General features: G+C 38.5%; 1 protein-coding gene across 2 annotated transcripts in view; it reads right to left on the bottom strand.

Moving 5' to 3' along the window:
- Nucleotides 1–16,202, bottom strand: part of creb3l3b (cAMP responsive element binding protein 3 like 3b) — a 54,558-nt gene that overhangs the window by 25,553 nt on the left and 12,803 nt on the right. The window contains exons 3-8 of one of the 2 annotated variants that reach the window (XM_089131533.1): nt 14,825–15,080; nt 12,175–12,293; nt 9,416–9,526; nt 8,921–9,027; nt 4,943–5,011; nt 3,148–3,232 (exon numbers count right to left, since the gene is read on the bottom strand). In XM_089131533.1, coding sequence (XP_088987659.1) covers nt 3,148–3,232; nt 4,943–5,011; nt 8,921–9,027; nt 9,416–9,526; nt 12,175–12,293; nt 14,825–15,080 — 747 coding nt within the window. Of the gene's footprint in view, nt 1–3,147; nt 3,233–4,942; nt 5,012–8,920; nt 9,028–9,415; nt 9,527–12,174; nt 12,297–14,824; nt 15,081–16,202 lie in introns of both variants that reach the window. The other variant, XM_089131532.1, reaches the window with a different exon arrangement.

Raw genomic sequence — 16,202 nt, 5'->3', positions numbered from 1 at the left:
GACATAGTTTTGGGACACCATTGGGTCACCTGAAGGAGTTTTAAGACACTATTGGGTCACCTGATGGAGTTTTAGGACACCATTGGGTCACCTGATGGAGTTTTAGGACACCATTGGGTCACCTGAAGGAGTTTTAAGACACCATTTGGTCACCTGGAGGAGTTTTAGGACACCATAGGGTTACTTAATGGAGTTTTAGGACAACATTGGGTCACCTGATGGAGTTTTAGGACACCATTGGGTCACCTGAAGGAGTTTTAGGACACCATTGGGTCACCTGATGGAGTTTTAGGACACCATTGGGTCACCTGATGGAGTTTTAAGACACCATTGGGTCACCTGATGGAGTTTTAGGACACCATTGGGTCACCTGATGGAGTTTTAGGACACCATTGGGTTACTTAATGGAGTTTTAGGACACCATTGGGTCACCTGAAGGAGTTTTAGGACACCATTGGGTCACCTGATGGAGTTTTAGGACACCATTGGGTCACCTGATGGAGTTTTAGGACACCATTGGGTCACCTGAAGGAGTTTTAGGACACCATTGGGTCACCTGATGGAGTTTTAGGACACCATTGGATCACCTGATGGAGTTTTAGGACACCATTGGGTCACCTGAAGGAGTTTTAAGACACCATTTGGTCACCTGATAGAGTTTTAGGACAGCATATGGTTACTTAATGGAGTTTTAGGACACCATTGGGTCACCTGAAGGAGTTTTAGGACACCATTGGGTCACCTGATGGAGTTTTAGGACACCATTGGGTCACCTGATGGAGTTTTAAGACACCATTGGGTCACCTGATGGAGTTTTAGGACACCATTGGGTCACCTGATGGAGTTTTAGGACACCATTGGGTCACCTGAAGGAGTTTTAAGACACCATTGGGTTACTTAATGGAGTTTTAGGACACCATTGGGTCACCTGAAGGAGTTTTAGGACACCATTGGGTCACCTGATGGAGTTTTAGGACACCATTGGGTCACCTGATGGAGTTTTAGGACACCATTGGGTCACCTGGAGTTTTAAGACACCATTGGGTCACTTGATGGAGTTTTATGACACCATTGGGTCACCTGAAGGAGTTTTAGGACACCATTGGGTCACCTGAAGGAATTTTAAGACACCATTGGGTCACCTGAAGGAGTTTTAAGACACCATTGGGTCACCTGATGGAGTTTTAAGACACCATTGGGTCACTTGGTGGAGTTTTAAGACACCATTGGGTCACTTGATGGAGTTTTAGGACACCATTGGGTCACTTGATGGAGTTTTAGGACACCATTGGGTTACTTGACAGAGTTTTGGGAAACCTTTGGGTCACCTGAAGGAGTTTTAAGACACTATTGGGTCACCTGATGGAGTTTTAGGACACCATTGGGTCACCTAATGGAGTTTTAGGACACCATTGGGTCACCTGAAGGAGTTTTAAGACACCATTGGGTTACTTAATGGAGTTTTAGGACACCATTGGGTCACCTGAAGGAGTTTTAGGACACCATTGGGTCTGATGGAGTTTTAGGACACCATTGGGTTACTTAATGGAGTTTTAGGACACCATTGGGTCACCTGAAGGAGTTTTAGGACACCATTGGGTCACCTGATGGAGTTTTAGGACACCATTGGGTCACCTGATGGAGTTTTAGGACACCATTTGGTCACCTGCAGGAGTTTTAGGACACCATTGGGTTACTTAATGGAGTTTTAGGACACCATTGGGTCACCTGATAGACACCATTGGGTTACTTAATGGAGTTTTAGGACACCATTGGGTCACCTGAAGGAGTTTTAGGACACCATTGGGTCACCTGATGGAGTTTTAGGACACCATTGGGTCACCTGATGGAGTTTTAGGACACCATTTGGTCACCTGCAGGAGTTTTAGGACACCATTGGGTTACTTAATGGAGTTTTAGGACACCATTGGGTCACCTGATAGAGTTTTAGGAGACCATTGTGTCACCTGATGGAGTTTTAAGACACCATTGGGTCACTTGATGGAGTTTTATGACACCATTGGGTCACCTGATGGAGTTTTAGGACACCATTTGGTCACCTGCAGGAGTTTTAGGACACCATTGGGTTACTTAATGGAGTTTTAGGACACCATTGGGTCACCTGATAGACACCATTGGGTTACTTAATGGAGTTTTAGGACACCATTGGGTCACCTGAAGGAGTTTTAGGACACCATTGGGTCACCTGATGGAGTTTTAGGACACCATTGGGTCACCTGATGGAGTTTTAGGACACCATTTGGTCACCTGCAGGAGTTTTAGGACACCATTGGGTTACTTAATGGAGTTTTAGGACACCATTGGGTCACCTGATAGAGTTTTAGGAGACCATTGTGTCACCTGATGGAGTTTTAAGACACCATTGGGTCACTTGATGGAGTTTTATGACACCATTGGGTCACCTGAAGGAGTTTTAGGACACCATTGGGTCACCTGATGGAGTTTTAGGAGACCGTTGTGTCACCTGATGGAGTTTTAAGACACCATTGGGTCACTTGATGGAGTTTTATGACACCATTGGGTCACCTGAAGGAGTTTTAGGACACCATTGGGTCACCTGATGGAGTTTTAGGAGACCGTTGTGTCACCTGATGGAGTTTTAAGACACCATTGGGTCACTTGATGGAGTTTTATGACACCATTGGGTCACCTGAAGGAGTTTTAAGACACCATTGGGTCACCTGATGGAGTTTTAGGACAACATTACACACTAAAGACAGTTTAAAATGTTAAAAAGCAATAGGTTTTTAATTCTATTTCAGAGGAGTATGTGAAGAGATTATTTGGAAGAAATGGACTTTGGTGGCGAATGTGAGCACAGTCTGAGATGTTGTGGAGCTCTAATGAAAGGAGGCAGACAGTGTTCATGAGCCGTCAATGATGTAATCAGTTGTAATGAAGAAGAAAAGTGACTTTTCTGACTCCACGGCTGAAATCTCTCTGCTCTGGTCGATGTGTCACTGAAGATTTGTTTGATCTGTCTCTACCTCTTCTGCCAGTGTTTACTTTGATTGTGCTTGAGTTTTAAAACCCCTTGGAGCAGGTTCCTTCAAAGCATATGCTACCTTTTCATCCCTTCATTTCTTTATCTTCCCTTCCTTCCTCCCTCCTCCGCTGTCATCTTACCAGGATGCAGGTTCCCGTTTGAGCCGGTTTGCAGGAGCCGTTCATCACCAGAGACTGCAGGCGACGTAACTGCTCCACCAGAGACCTGACAGATAGATGGTGAGAGTGTGTTACGAGTTCGAGGACGGAAGTAGCAAAACTTTCATTTAATGTGAACTTTGAAAGTGCAAAGTCAAAATGGCCTCATCAAATATGCATAGAGTGGAAGGATTTCAGAGTGCAGCAAAGATGTAAAGATGGACAAAATGAGTAAAAGTCCATCAAACCAATATATTAGTATGAATACTATCAATTTGAAAGCAATTCAAATAGGATCAAACTATTAATAGGATCAAAATATATTCTCAAAGTGATTCTACTGTAATTCTGAATAAATTCTCTCTCTCTCTATATATATATACATACATACATATATATATATATATATATATATATATATATATATATATATATATATATGTTCATTAAGGATTCATAGGATTATTTGACAAGGGGCTGATTCTGAAAACATTTTTCATGTTGAACTCTGAGTGAAATACTGATGGCGGAAACCTTGCAAAAAGCATCAAAACTGAATTAGATTAAACATTTTCTGACAGTGCTGATTGGTTCAGTATGACATGGGGTCTTGGATGAATATAAGAAACAAGTTGTCTTTGCGTCTTGCCTGACAACATGTTTCAACTGTGGTAAAAATCATTCTAACGCACAGCCTCTCCTGGTTTATTAGCGTTTACTAGACTTCTTTAAATTTAATAGCTGATTTCATGGCATCTTAAATAGCCTGTAAAATAACCAATAAAAGACTGAAAGAAGAGACGTTATGTAAATGATCTTAGGAGGGTCAGGTTTATAGCACAGTTAAAGAGCTGTGTGCATGAGCAGGTTATAAAACCTATATTTTACAGAAGTGGATCTCAACTGGTGGACTGTGTTCTGATCGAAGAGAGCAGCGGGAAACAATGCTAAATGCAAAGAATAGAATAGAATAGAATAGATACTTTTTATTGTCAAATTTTGTGCTTCTCAGTGATTAATTCACATGGAAACATGCAGACAAGAAGAGCATAAAAAGTAGGAAAAGTAGTAAAATACAGTACTGACATATAGTATGAGATTAAATATATAATCTTACATTGTTTAATTAGTAAAATAAATCATTTTACAAAGAGCCAATAATCTGTTGCATTCACCACAGGTTGTATATCTAATTAAATTTAGTAAAACTTGATCAAAAGTTCACTGTAAAAAAATATTGATGGTTTAACTTAAAAAAGTAAGTAACCTGGTTGCCTTAAACTTTTGAGTTCATTGAACTGGAAAAAGTGAGTTAATACAATGAAGGAGAATGATTTAACCATCACAAACTCAAAATTATATGTTATCTGAACTAAATAAATTATTTAAGTTGATTTGACAAAAGAAAAAATGTTGTGATTACTAAACTGTAAAAAAAAAAAATTGTTGGTTTAACTTAGTCACTAACCTGGTTGCCTTAAAATTTTAAGTTGATTTAACTGGAAAAAGTGAGTTAATACAATCAAGTAGATTAATTTAACCATCAGAAACTCAAAATAATAAGTTATCTCAACTAAATAAATTATTATAAAGTTGATTTGACAAAAGAAAATATGTTGTGATAACAAATCTTGAAAATATTTTTTACAGTGGATAATGCCCTGTGAACTAACATGGACATTTTAATTTTTATTTCTACAAGTACATTATAACCACAGGTCAACAGCCGTTGCTTTGACACGGAGCGGATCGGATATTGTTGTAAAACGAGACTTACGTGTTGGTCTTCTCCAGCAGGATGACTTTCTGCTGTAATTGCATATTCTGAGCACTGCATGCAGCCATCCTAGACCAGAGTATATTGCAAATTACTCACAGTGATGAATCTGACATACACATACTCACACACACACACACCACTCTGTCTGACACAGCAGGACGTGTACACACATAAACACTCCCTATAAAGTCAAGTCACCTTTATTTATAAACCGCTTTTTACAATATAGATTGTTTCGAAGCAGCTTTACAGTGATAAAATAATGCAACTAGCTTTGTTTTTAGACGAAAATAGCATCATATATATATATATATACTGTATATATACTGTATATACACAGTATATATATCCTGCTCAGTTCAGTTCTCATACAATGTCAATGCAGGCAGATCAATATTATATGCAGCATCAATAACATTATGGTGGTAATATATATTGAACTGGAAAAAGTGAGTTAATATGAAGGAGATTAATTTAACCATCAGAAACTCAAAATTATATGTTATCTGAACTAAATAAATTATTTAAGTTGATTTGACAAAAGAAAAAATGTTGTGATTACTAAACTGTAAAAAAATATTGTTGGTTTAACTTAAAAAAGTCAGTAACCTGGGTTGCCTTAAAATTTTAAGTTCATTGAACTGGAAAAAGTGAGTTAATACAATCAAGTAGATTAATTTAACCATCAGAAACTCAAAATAATAAGTTATCTCAACTAAATAAATTATTATAAAGTTGATTTGACAAAAGAAAATATGTTGTGATAACAAATCTATATGTATTAGGGCTCTGCAAAGATTAATTGCGATTAATCGCATCAAAAATAAAAGTTTGTGTTACATAATATATGTGTGTGTATAATTATTATATATATATATATATATATATATATATATATATATATATACATATATATAAATGCATATGCATGCATGTATATATTTAAGAATTATTTGCACATAAATACTGTGTATATATACTGTATATTTATATATATATATATATATATAAATACATAATCTATATAATATAGAAATATTTTATATATGAATAACACATTATAAATATTTTATATATGAATAACACATTTTCTTAGTCATGCATGTGTGTTTATTTAGCACACACAAATATATTATGTAAACACAAACTTTTATTTTGGATGCGATTAATTGCAATTAATCTTTGCACAGCCCTAATATATATATATATATATATATATATATATATATATATATATATATACATATATATATATATATATATACGTATATATATATATATATATATATACAGACCAATCTTCTTTGCAATGAAATCCAATTATGAAAATGCTAATATATTTCACTTTTGTTTTATCTTATAATTTTATGTTTATTGACAAAATCTGATTTCTTCTTGGACAGTACAATCCCACAGGTGTCTGTAGACGGTGTGCAAGTTCACAAGACTGATTTGTGACTGTGTAAAAACAGTGAGATGGCAGTGGTGCTTTTGATGCCTGCTGCCCCTGCTGTGAAATGAGTTTGTCCCGTGGACAGATAAACCCACGAGCTCTTCCTTAAAGGCCAATTTCATGCCTGAAATCTGTGCCGCAGTGTGTTCTAAATAATTTCTCCAGGCTCTCTGAGGATATTCGATTGCTTTGATCCCAAGTTAAGATATGTTCGAGCCTGGGTTTTTAATGATTTTCAACCTCAATTTCAACTCCACTGCAAGTTTTCTTCGTAATGAGTTTTTCTTTGATGTCATATTCATTCATTGAGACGACTTGTAGTTGTACCACAAACAGGACATCTGAGGTGAAGTTGCCACTGTTGTTCACAATGTGTAACACTACCTTTCAAAAGTTTGAAAATTTAAATAACTTCTTTTTGAATATATTTTCAAATGCAATTTATTCTTGTGATCAATGTAAAAAAAGGACACAGGCTAATGTAACGAGTGTTAATTTGGAACTAGTTTTTTTATTTTTATTCACACAAAATCCTTATGGTTTCTGTTAGAAATCAATATCCAAATGTGAGAAAAGGAAAATTTATTCATTTTTGTATTTTTATGAGTTTTGAGTTCGTCGCGGTTGTGACGTCATTGTCGCATTGCGCGCGCTCTCGCTTCAGTCCGCGGGAGGTCTGAGCGGAGCGAGGTATGTGTTTCTTGCACTCCTGTTATAAAGTTGGATAAAAGTGAAAAAAAAAAAGAGTTATTAATTCATTAATCTGTGTTTTGTTGGGACGCAAATGAGCATACATGCAGGTTATCTTTTCTTTAAAACTGTTTTATTTGTGAAAGTGAAGTTTTAACCGAGTAAATGCAGTGTGAAGTTGTATGTTAGTGTAAAAGTTGGCCTGTGAAACGTGACTGCTAATTTCTCTCCTGTATTCGACTATTCGGCAGGAGCTGGCTTTATTACACAGCCTGATTGTATGCAACAATTTAACTGCATTTTCCCAACTTGGTGCTTCACAGGTATGGTTATGCATTTAAATGTGGTTTTGTGATTTATTGTTTAAAATTTAATTGTTTCTATGTATATAAACCAAATTCTGAAAATGTGGGTGATTTGGAAAAGGTATATAAATTTAGTCTCATTTAAATAAGTGTTTGATGTATTACAAATAATGTCAATATATATATTTTTATATTCATTTATTGGCTGTTGATTGTATGTAGCTATATATGGCTATGTCGTAGGCCTATGTGGTGTGATATTATTTTTGTTAGTCAACAAGATTGTCTGTAAAGTGTGAGCTCTCCAGTCCGCAGGAGGTCTGAGCAGAGCGAGGAGCTGGCTTTATTACACAGCCTGATTGTATGCAACAATTTAACCGCATTTTCCCAACTTGGTGCTTCACAGATAAAAGAGTCATTGAATCAGCAATTTCGGCTCCAGTCTTTATTCATCGCCTCCACCGCACAACACAACGCAGAGGGGTAGCTGAACCGGTTACACTTACATGTAACAAAGTAAAATATTGTGCTGTCACTTTAATTTAGCATGTCTTTCCTGAATATATATATATATATATATATATAAAAAAACATTGACCCCAAACTTTTGAACTGTAGTGTATCCAATTCTGCTTTCTCATTATACATACACTCTAAAAAATGCTGGGTTGTTTTCACCCAATTTTAGGTCAAATATGGACCCAATGTTTGAATTTGTCCATATTTGACCCCAAATTGGATTAAAACAACCCAGCATTTTCCAGCATGCTCCCAGCCAGCCCATTCTCAATCCCAAGGCGTCACCTAACTGACGCCTTGGGAAGCATTTGGACATGCTTCAATATCTGACGCTTTAGGCGCCCTTTAGCGTCAGTTAGATGACGCCCTAGGATCGCGTGTACCCTACCCCCACCCCACACCTAAACCTAACCGCGTCCTCTAACTGACGCTTTAGGATCGCGTCATGTAAGTGATGCTAAAGGGCGCCTAAAACGTCAAATATTGAAGCATGGTCAAAGGTGACGCCTTGGGGTGAGAATGCGTTGTCCCAGCATAGAGTGTACGCAAGTAAAAAAAAAAAAAAAGAGTACGAGTAAGCTAAATTTATTCCCTATGGGGACAAAATGTTCCCATAAATGAATACTTTTTGGTCCCCATGGGGAAAGCAGCTAAATCAATGTTGTTTTTTTAGTATGTAAAAATGTAGAGAGTTAGGGGATTGAATATACAGTATAAAATGTCATCATACACTCTAAAAAATGCTGGGTTGTTTTAACCCAAATTTGGGTCAAATATGGACAAACCCAAATGTTGGGTTAAAAATGTAATTAAAAAATCGCAGTTGAAAGTGAAAGTTGGGTTAAAGTTTTAAATTACATTTTTAACCCAACATTTGGGTTTGTCCATATTTGACCCAAATTTGGGTTAAAACAACCCAGCATTGTTTAGAGTGTATGTCATCATATTATGCATGGGAAAACATGGAAAACCCAACGTGTGTGTGTGTCAGTCTCTGTTTGTGTTTACCTGCCCTCCAGTCCATCAATATATTCTTTCTTTTTCTTGCGGCTCTCCTGTGCCGACTGCTTGTTCCGGATTTTCCTTCGAATCTTCTTCAGAATCTTTTCTTCGTACTAATAAAAACATGAGAGAACAAGCCAGGCAAAATGTTAAGAGGAAATCAAGTGTCTGCATTTCAAAGATTTATTTTGATCCAGATTTTAGGTCTGAAGTATGTGGCATGTGAGTTGAATCAAATCAGCTTAATCATGTCATTTTCATTATCGTATACACCGAGGGAAAAACCTTCGCGGCTGAAATGTGTTATTACGATGAGAGCTGCCTTTGCCTTTCATCACTGATTTCCTTCATCTCAGCCTCTATAAAAGCCTCTTTCTTCCCTGCTGATGTCTGATCTGGCTTCCAGCAGTAAATATAGAGACATGGAGCAATGACATGGATAGATTATTAGGCTACATGTGGCCATGTGACCTTGATCTAATTCAGGTGTGTTCAACGCACCTTGTTTAGAGGCAGTTGGCTGGGAAGATTGACTCCTTCCTTGGCTAAAAGTTTCTTCTCATCTTCATTGAGCATCAGTTCTTGCTGGGATTGCTGGTCGGAGGGTTTTGTCTAGACACAGAAACACACATTTCATTTCATTCATATGTTTTGATTAGGATTGAAGACACTTTACTTTGGGCCAGATTTACTAAACAGGGCAAATTAGCTTGACGATGCGCAAATTAAAGACACGGCCGGATCATTTCTATAATGACCAAAACAATGCACAAATCAGCGTCTAATTTAAGACTAATTTATTTTAGTCTTAAATTGAGTAAATCTAATTTATGCTTTTTGGGGGCGGTAATTAACGATAGCCTGGCGTCAGACTTCGTACTTCCGCTCAATTTCAGTTTGCTTCTGTACTCAGTCTGATATAGCGACCTATCTCAGTTTTCCTCCGGCCTGAAAACAGCCGGCCAATCAACGAACAGAGGGCGGGCTGAGAGCCGTGACATACACTCTTAGAAGAAATGGTTCTATTTAGGTTCCATCCCCCGCTTCATATATGGAACTCCAAAATGGTTCTATATAGAACCACTTTTTTTTGGTAAAAGGTTCTATTGGCCAAGTATGGAACCCCAGGGTTCTATATAGAACCCAAAGGAACCCCTTTTTTAAGAGTGTATAGAACCTTTTAGGGGTTCCAAATACGTAGCGCTGATAGAACCTTTTTTTTTTGTAAAAGGTTCTATTGGCCAAGTATGGAACCCCAGGGTTCTATAATCTATATAGAACCCAGAGGAACCCTTTTTTAAGAGTGTATAGAACCTTTTAGGGGTTCCAAATACGTAGCGCTGATAGAACCTTTTAAGGTTCTATATAGAACCTTTTCTTCTAAGAGTGTAGACGCTAAGCACTGAGTTTTGGATTGCCTCTTAGGTTGGGGAAAACGAAAACGACCGCGGATATGGAGATCCGGGATGCAATTCGCTCTGTTGTGGAGAATATTCCCGGCATTTGCAAACCGAAGCCCGAACAAGACGAGTGTTTGTTAAACATTATGAACGGAGGTGATGTTTAAGTTGGCTTACGGGTAACCAATGTTATAGCAGAGTTTGGTATTACCAGGCTAGAATAATGGCGTAAACACCACTAAATTGACAAGCGCAAACCTTAGTAAATCACCTTGCATGATTCATTTATATATTCACCTCCCATAAACTGCAAAAATAACCCTGTTCCTGCCTTTTGATTCTCAAGTAATACAATGCATTATGACAACAGACGTGCAGCAGATACATTTGTTCATCTGTTTGATTTTATCCATCATCATGAAATCAGAGGCAATGCCACATCAACCTAAACACTGAAACAGCATCGGTGGAGGTACAGAACTGAGTAAAGCAATAACAGCTCTCTATTATGCTTTATGTCTTTTATATATCATGCTTTATGTTACCCAGTAATGTTTACAGGTCAAAGTCATTACCTGTATGCCACAGGACGAGCTGTTTACGCTATGTTTGATTGGATACTTTGCCCCTCAACATGCTTTTATCTGTTCAAAGCACACTATTAAGCTGTTTACGCAGGCTGCTGCTTTCTAAGGGGTCATTGTTAGATAATGCACTCTTTCCCTGCCATTGACCGAATTTTCCGTAAATTATGAGACATAATTTACGGTCTTAATTCTACGTGGCATTGATTCAACAAGGTGCTGAAAGCGTTCTTTAGAAATGTTGGCCCATATTGATAGGATAGCATCTTGCAGTTGATGGAGATTTGTGGGATGCACATCCAGGGCACAGGAATAGTATGAAGCTGCAGACTCGGAGACCTGCGTCTAGTCCCCCTGCACTCAGTCCCGCATTCTCAGACCCCTCGTTTTTCAAGACAGCGCCTCCTATCAAATTTTATTGGATAAACACGTGAAGAACGTGAAGAACTTAAGCCGAAACGTGAGTAGGCTATCTTCAATTTTATTTAGCGAATCGTAGTAGCCTACTCGTTTGATTTATTTTTTAATAAAACTAATTTAGCTCATCGATACAACATATGGATAGTCCATTTAATATTTGTAAAGATAGTTTGTAACAAGATTTAAGCCGTTAATGTATGTTTATTCTGTTCACGCCAAATTCTGACTCTACCATCTGAATGTCTCAACAGAAATCGAGACTCATCAGACCAGGCAACATTTTTCCAGTCTTCAACTGTCCACTTTTGGTGAGCTCTTGCACTGTAAACCCAAACGGTCAAAATAATTTATTGGTTTGAGTAGGACAAACTTAAATTCAACTAATTAGCTCAGTCAAGAGTATTTAGCACTTTCTTTTTCTTTCAAGTTCACAGAACTGATATATTTTAAGTTAGCATTTATGTCAGCAGATTAGCTTTTAAAGCTAACTAAGTTTGTACTATTAAAAGTGATTTGAGTTCTGCCAACTTATTCGGGTTTACAGTGTACTTCATAGATTTAAGTTATAATAACTCATTAGTACTATTAACTTTATTTACCCAAGTTATCTTAACAGTAAGTTATTGAGTTACTTGGAAACAAATCAAATATTTTTTTATGCTTAAATTGTTTGAGTTAATAAACTTAAATGATTTAAGGCAATCGGTTTCCTCAAACGGTTTGAGTTGAACCAACTCATCAGGTTTTACTGTGTGAAAACACTTGTCGACACTGTATGTGTCACACTGAATGTCACAACAGGACTGTTTAGTCACATACACAAAATGGGTTCTGTTCATGTTCTGTCAGTACTCACCGGTTCTCCGATGTTGGAGAGCAGCAGATCTTTCACAGTGAGCTGGTAAACAGGGGTTGGTTGAGTTCTCGTGCAGTGAGAGTCTGTCAGACCGTCAGTGAACAGACAGGACTCCCAATCTGCTGCACGCACAACACACACACACACACACACACACACACAGACAGGAGATGTTTTACATCACAGAATGCATTTACTTCACACAAAAAAAATATCCTTTCTTTTTCTCAGAGTTAGGTTGTTATCACATTGCATGGTAGATAGAGTTTAGGTGTTTTATAGGATGTTGGCAAATGGTTAGGTTGTTCTGAGAGTTTACCACTAGGTGGTTGCTAAGGTGTTCTAAGTGTTTATCATAGTTATAGGTGGTTGCTAGGGCGTTGCTGTGCAGTTGCCAGGGTGTTCTAATGGTTGTTGCCACTAATGGGTTCCAAGGGGTCGTTACCCTATTTCTAAGTGCCTAGGCGTTGCTATGCGGTTGTCAAGGTATTCTGAGTGTTTATCACATCTCCAGATGATGTCTAGGGCATTGCTATGCTAATGCTAAGGTGTTCTCTGTGGTTGTTAGCACTTTTCTGAGCGGTTGCTATTGTTTAGATGGTTTTTATCGGTGTTGCTGAGTGGTTGCTAGGGCATGGCTATTAGTTGCTAAGGTGTTCTGACCCGTTCTTCTCACATTTCTGTGGTTGCTGCTGTTCTGGATGGTTATAGGGTGTTGTGAGTGGTTGATAGCTGGTTGCTTACTGACCCAAGTCAAATAAAAGTTAATTTTGTTTGTAATGTGATGTTAGTACAGTAGCAGCAGTAAGTAAAATGTGCCTGGTCTGCTTCCTAAGGAAGATCACAGGCTGCTCAGATTTATAAGTGTACTATAAGGGTTGATTATTCCCTCAGGCTTTGAACTCTGAAAGCTTTGAAAGTCTATAATGTGTTCTCATGGTTTTGCGAGGCTTACAGGAATTTGTAATTCCACTCAAACATAGTGGAATCCCGAGGCTAACCAAATTGATCAACAATTGTTTGTCTGTCTTGCTGCTGTATCCCAGAGCATGAGTGTTGCTGAGTGGTCACACTGAATGGCCTAAATCAGAGAATAATTGAACAATACAAACCCTGTTATCATGTTAACAAAAACAAAAAAAAAATGTATGTTTTCTACAGAGTTGAGTTGATTTCTTGATCTCAAATAAATAAACTGAAATGTTTGTAGCCTATGCAACTCGGTTGCACAGTAGATTTAAATAAGCTCTTCTCTAGTCTTTTTAATAGCTAACTAACGAACTGTGAGCATTGGATAACTTTCCTGAGGTAAATTCAACATTAAATTATTGCCGTCTTTCTATGGTTGAAAAACTGATTAAGCGATTACATGAGATATAAGTTGTTTGTACCGTATGTTTTAACATACCTTCTGATGTTCATACATAAAATGGACAGAATTTTAAAGCTGAGACTTGTTTACAAGTCTTGTTTACTTGTTGTTTTTAAGTAACAAAGCACAAAGCTCTTTGTGATTATTTGATGGGAGGCGTGCTTTAAATAATCTTTAGTGTAGGGAAAAACTATGGATCTGGCAACCTGGCTTGAACTACAGGCAATTCATACAGCCAAATACACGGGTTTCCTTTCCTACAAACATTACCAGAGGTGGAAATCCAGATTGGTGAGCTGGTCCACTACTGCAACAACCTTTTTCCAAGTATTGAAGCTCTTCTTTATTTGTTACTGCTGACTCAATAAAAAGTGATTTTAGTTGGATCTGCTTGTCCGTCTGATATGTATGAATTATGTTAGGTTATTAATGTTAGCAGTGCAGCATCTACTAAAATTTGCTTTTATATAAGTTACGTTACGCTTGTTTACGTTACAGACACCATCACTATGCTACTACACGAAACCACGAAACGTGTGCAAGCAGTGATGACGTTGCCAAGAAATCCATGTATAGAGCCTGCTTTAACGTTGCTATTTTTCAACCGTTAATGTGTTATTGTTGTGTTAGTTACAGTAGAGATTTCAACAATGCCTTACGACACTTTACTTAAAAAACGAACAAAAAAAATCTTTCCTGAGCTATAAAAGACAGTGGTGGACGAATGTCACGAATAAAGTACTTGAGTAAAAGTACTTAAAAAGTTTTAGCCTATAAAAGTACAAAAGTGCTAGATTTTAAATGTACTTATTTTGTGTTAAATGTAAAAAGTACTGATCAATGAACCATATAGCTATTTCTTCCAACCAGCACTAGTCAGCATTAATAAGAAAGATTGGTGTATATTTGTGAACCAATAAAACAGGTTCATTGGAAAGAATGAAACGGACATCACTATTTTTAATGCGTTATTGTCGCGTTAACTTGTCCTAAATTCAACTCGAGAGATTTTTCAGCCCCCTGTTGACTGACAGGATATAATCGGCCATGATCATTGGCTGTTTTTAAACAATCAGGCATTGGCCGATAATAGAAAATACTTGCTTTTACATCGGTGCATCTCTACTTTAGTGTCCATCTCTGATGCAGTGTGTAGTCACCCTAACTGTACTCTTTAAATTTGTCTTGATATAATGATTGTTGTTGTTGTTTTGACTGCAAAATTATAGTAATAAAAAAGATTTTGGTGGGACTGCTGTTTGGAAAATGAAATCTCACCCAGATCAATGGAGATATCCGGCTCTGTGTTTGTGCCGTGAGCGGCCGGCTGAGGAAGAAGATGAGGATGCGGAGGGAGGAAGATGGAGTCGAAGAGCGGGCTGGTGGGGGGTGGTGGGGGGCTGTCCAGGTGGTCTGACGGGGTGTCGTCACTGATTCCACTGTCACAGGGTGAAGGGACCCAGAGAGGAGAGCAGGGCTCTGACAGCAGGGAGTCCAGGAAGTCATCAACACCACCTTCACCATGACACTGACTCTGCAGGGATCAGGACACACACAAAACACAGAAAATATACACACTGTCATAGCAGAAACATGCACATCGTGGCTCTAAAGTACATTATCTCAGGGTTACTTTCATGCTGGAGTTAAATTTCTCCGACAAAAAAAAAATAAAGCGGGTTTTCATAGCAATGCTATAGAACAGAGGAACTATTTTTGTAGTGCTGGATGTCTCGTGACCGGTCTCGACACCGCTTTTACGTCTCGGTCTTGTCACGGCCTTGACGGTCTTTGGTCTTGTCTTGGTCTCGGACCTCTCGGTCTTGTCTTGGTCTCAGTGTCTCAGACCAGCATAGTGGTCGCGGGATTTAACAATACAATACTATAATATCTACAACGATATCTTTCAGATCCTGCACTTAAGCTTATAATTTCGTTTTTTAAAATACAATTATGTATTTAAAAGTTGCAGAATGGATTCATTTGGAGACTTCTAAATCGGCAGAGATAGGCAGGCAATGCAAGTTATTGCTTGGCTTCAACAACACTAGTCTGTTTTCCCCCCTCCGGTCTCGACTTGGTCTCGGTCTTGATCTCGACTTGGTCTGTCTTGGTCTCGACTTGGTCTGTCTTGGTCTCAACTTGGTCTTTGTCTTGGTCTCGACTTGGTCTCGACTTGGTCTGTCTCGGTCTTGATCTCGACTTGGTCTCGTTCTTGGTCTCGACTTGGTCTGTCTTGGCCTCGACTTGGTCTTTGTCTTGGTCTCAACTTGGTCATTCTCGGTCTTGATCTCGACTTGGTCTCGTTCTTGGTCTCGACTTGGTCTGTCTTGGCCTCGACTTGGTCTTTGTCTTGGTCTCGACTTGGTCTGTCTCGGTCTTGGTCACGACTTGGTCTCGGTCTCGGTCTCGACTTGGTCTTGGTCTCAGTCTGTCTTGGTCTTGGTCTCGACTTGGTCTGTCTTGGTCTTGACTTGGTCTTGACTTGGTCTTGGTCTCGGTCTCGACTTGGTCTGTCTTGGTCTTGGTCTTGGTCTCGTTCTTGGTCTCGACTTGGTCTGTCTCGGTCTTGGTCACGACTTGGTCTTGGTCTTGGTCTCGTTCTTGGTCTCGTCTTGGTCTCGACTTGGTCTTGGTCTTGACTTGGTCTGTCTTG

Source organism: Pimephales promelas, chromosome 5 (assembly GCF_988280905.1).
Source record: "Pimephales promelas chromosome 5, fPimPro1.hap1.1, whole genome shotgun sequence".
NCBI lineage: Eukaryota > Metazoa > Chordata > Actinopteri > Cypriniformes > Leuciscidae > Pimephales > Pimephales promelas.
This window is presented reverse-complemented; position numbering and strand designations above follow the sequence as displayed.